At 40.7% G+C, this 3,791-nt stretch overlaps 1 protein-coding gene across 1 annotated transcript; it reads left to right on the top strand.

The window, feature by feature from the left end:
- Positions 1-441: 441 nt before the first annotated feature.
- FOXI1 (forkhead box I1) lies at positions 442-3,170 on the top strand. Its single transcript, XM_063296480.1, has 2 exons — positions 442-1,079; positions 1,951-3,170. Exons 1-2 carry the CDS (start codon positions 506-508, stop codon positions 2,490-2,492), a joined length of 1,116 nt encoding a protein of 371 aa, XP_063152550.1. The 5' UTR covers positions 442-505; the 3' UTR covers positions 2,493-3,170.
- Positions 3,171-3,791: the final 621 nt, after the last annotated feature.

Below are 3,791 nucleotides of genomic sequence, written 5' to 3'. Positions count from 1 at the left end.
GCTAGTGTAAACTATGAAGGCTCCTGAACAGGGAAATAGTAATTAAAAAAAAAAAAGTTCTTCATCTGCTTTTGCAATTCTAAAATTTGAGAAAATATTAACAAGTCCCTAAACTGCCTTTGCCTTTACTGCTGTGGTCTAGTTGAATTTGAGGAAGAGGATCTTATTTACTTCATCAATTTTACATGCAGGTAATTTTCAGCTTTCTTACTGTCAATCATACTAGTGGAAAATTCCTCCATTCATTTAAAAAAGATAAACAGTTGTAACTTTCAAATTTGGTTAATGTGACATCTATTACTGGCTTGAGCTGTCAGCATTCCAAAAAAGGGATATCACCCCGATCTCCAGCCTATCAGGATGCATGAGGCTGAGTCTTGAAAACTAAACCTAAACATTTACAGGTGTATAAGTACTGGAGCTAGCTAGCTCAGATGATGCACCTGTCTCAGGGAAAGGACTAACACAGGTGTGTTGGAACTTGGGCTACTGCCAGAGCTAGATTATGAGCTCATTTGATCCACAGATACACTCACCACCACGCTGCAGCCCACAATTTCCAAACATCGGCCAGGAACCACCTGAAATGAACATCTACTATGAAAATTTCTTCCACCCACAGAATGTTCCTAGTCCTCAAAGGCCCACAAACTTCGAAACAGGGGACTACTCTGCTGCACCCAATCCTTACTTGTGGTTAAATGGACCTTCCATTAATTCTTCGCCTTACCTGCCAGGATCCAACAGTAGTCCATACATCCCGCCATCCTATGGAATGCAAAGGCAGCTCTTGCCCAACATGCACGGCTTGACAGGGAATGAAATGGGCTGGCTCCCTATGCCTTCTCAAGAGGAGCTGATGAAGCTGGTCAGGCCACCTTATTCCTATTCTGCCCTCATTGCCATGGCTATCCATGGGGCACCAGACAAGAGGCTGACGCTCAGTCAGATCTACCAGTATGTTGCAGACAACTTCCCCTTCTACAATAAAAGCAAGGCTGGTTGGCAGAACTCTATTCGTCACAATCTGTCCCTCAATGACTGCTTCAAAAAGGTGCCCCGGGATGAAGATGATCCAGGTAAGAAGTTTTCTTAATACTAACTTTGCTCTTCAGTCTACCATGATTTCGGCCAAAAGATCTTTTGAGACAGATTCTGATTCTGTTTTGCTAATGGTAAAGACAGGCAGGATCTCTATGACAGGCTTTCTGTATCTTTGGACTTATATAACCCTAACTGTGCCACAGGGACAGTAATGAGAGTAGGCTTTATATCATCACAGCACAGGTTGGCTGATGCTAAAAGACATTACAGTATTAGTCACTGGGGGAAAAATGGCTTGAGACCACTAAACTGCAGGGATGCTTCCTCCTTTACCAAATTCATGTGACTTGATATTCACAATTATAATTCCTTAAGCCACAGTTTGCCAGCCTTTGCTCCTATGCCTTTAACAGTTATGTGATCAGCAGAGGTTGGCAATTGATAATTCCATGCTCTGAGAAACATTGCCTATTGATTAAAGACAAAGGAGCAGGTTTCCTGTGATCAGTTGGCTCTTCCCTTGGCTGTGAAATCAGCTGGGTCTTCCTTGTAATTTCTTGGTGGGTAAAACAATTCCAAACACCCCCTATTCCCACCTGCAGTCTTGCCCAAGGTCAAATTCTGCTTTGTTTCAGTAAACTCTATTTTCTTGGAGAAGTAGGCTTTTTGTGTCTGACAAGCACAAACTGTGAAAATAAAAGTTCAGTTTCACCTCAAGGCAACCTGGATAGGGCCTGGCTAGAGTTATTTGAATACAAGCAGCCTCTCCTCCCTCCCTCCCTCCCTTTTTTTTAAGGGTGTTGCCCAATCTTCTGCTTTTTCTGAATCCAAGCCAAGCTAAGCCTTGAGAACCAGCTCTTTGTTGGCTATGATTATATTTATGTTTTCTTGCTCTTGTTCTAACAGGGAAAGGCAATTACTGGACTCTGGATCCCAACTGTGAGAAGATGTTTGACAATGGAAACTTTCGGCGGAAAAGGAAGAAGAAATCTGATTGTACTGCCAGCACAGTGTCTTTGGCTTCTGACAAATCAGAGGACAGTGCCTTAAGTGGCAGTCCCAAGGCTCCAGAACACCCAGATATCTTGGAAAGCTCATCGGGAACAGATAGCTCACCTGAAAAGAGGTCTCCGCCACCACCATCCACTACTCCTTGCCTCAATAATTTCCTCTCCAGCATGACAGCATACATGAACGGGTCCAATTCGGTGAGCCGCTCAATGCCCCTGGGACTTGGCACTGATGCTGGTGACAAAATGGGACAGAATATGGTAGGCTTCAACTCATACTCTCCTCTTCCCAGCCATGGGGGTGGAGAGTGGTCCAATTCTATGTCATCTGGTCCTCTTGGCTATAGCAGTTCAGTTCTCAACCAGTTCAATACCAGTTTCTACAACAGCCTTGCTGTCAATAATACTCTGTATGCCAGAGAGGGAACTGAAGTGTAACAAATGGAGGCCTTGCAACAGGAGGAGCATTGTGTAATAAGTCAGAAAGAGGAAATATTTCAGGGAAAAGGGCTTCACGTGAGCTCCCCTGTCCCCAATTTTTCTTAGACTAACCAAAGATTCTCTATTAACATGTTTCCAGACAGGGATGGTCATAGAATTCAGCGGCTTCAAATCATGTGAAGACTTCAACTCATCATAAAAATGTTAAAGAAGAGCACGTCCTTTTAACTTGCACATTAGTCAATCAGAAATAATTGGTTCTAGACTTTTTTACATTAAAGCAGAACAGAGTGATCACTTTAGACATAACCCTGCCTTGGAAAATCTACCCTCTTTTTGCTTTCTATGCATTCCGTTTGAGTACAAAAGTACAATAAAGAAAAACATTATAATCTTCACTAGTTGGGTTGAATAGGATCTCTTACTTAACTGAAAACTTGGCATGATCCAGCTGATAATCAGTGTGCTTAATATCTCATTTATTCAATGGGAGAATGCTTATGCTTCTCATCCACTGAAAAATACTTACCCTGGGCTGGATTCACTAAATGAAATGTACTATTTCATCAGTGTAATGTGATATGCAGAGAAGGTAAACAAGGTTTGGGAGTAAACTTCCATCACCCTTTTCCTAATATCCAGAAAATACATAAATAAAAACTTGACTTTTTATTATCATCATCCTATTTTTTTTTTGTTTACAGATGACTTTTTAAAAAAAATTACAGAAGTCAATGTAATTTGCAGTCAGGTGAATATAGTCAAATATGTCCTAATCACCCAAACCATTGTTGTATGATGTATATGATGTTACATGTTAGTCAAAGAACAAAGTGTAGAGTTTCTGCACTGTACAAGACAAAAGATCCTGCTTCTAAAAACAAGGTTTGGTTTGGTTTTTGTGTGGGCAGAATGCTATTGTTGTGAAGTATAATAGAAAAACCTCTCTTGGAAGCTATAAAAGGTAAGACATTCACCAAACTTCTAACCATACATACACATATATTGATTTTATCAACACCTAACAACTCCTGGGGAAATTGCTATGAGATCTGCCTTTTTCTTTTATAAGCCTTAATATATTTCCACTGTATCTGAAATGCTTGTATTTAAAAAACTAAGCTTAATTTATATGCTCTTTCCTTATATATTATGTAATATTGCTAAACTTAGGGTAGGAAGCCATGTTTCTATCAAAGGCTGCAATCGTTTGGTACAAACCTGTTGCAGACTGGCCACAGCAAGAGTCAAAGCTCTGTGGGTTTACTCCTCTGACTTTTTAATGTCTTCTGTTGC

The sequence above is a fragment of the Candoia aspera genome, chromosome 2 (genome assembly GCF_035149785.1).
Source record: "Candoia aspera isolate rCanAsp1 chromosome 2, rCanAsp1.hap2, whole genome shotgun sequence".
NCBI classification, from domain to species: Eukaryota; Metazoa; Chordata; class Lepidosauria; order Squamata; family Boidae; genus Candoia; species Candoia aspera.
This window is presented reverse-complemented; position numbering and strand designations above follow the sequence as displayed.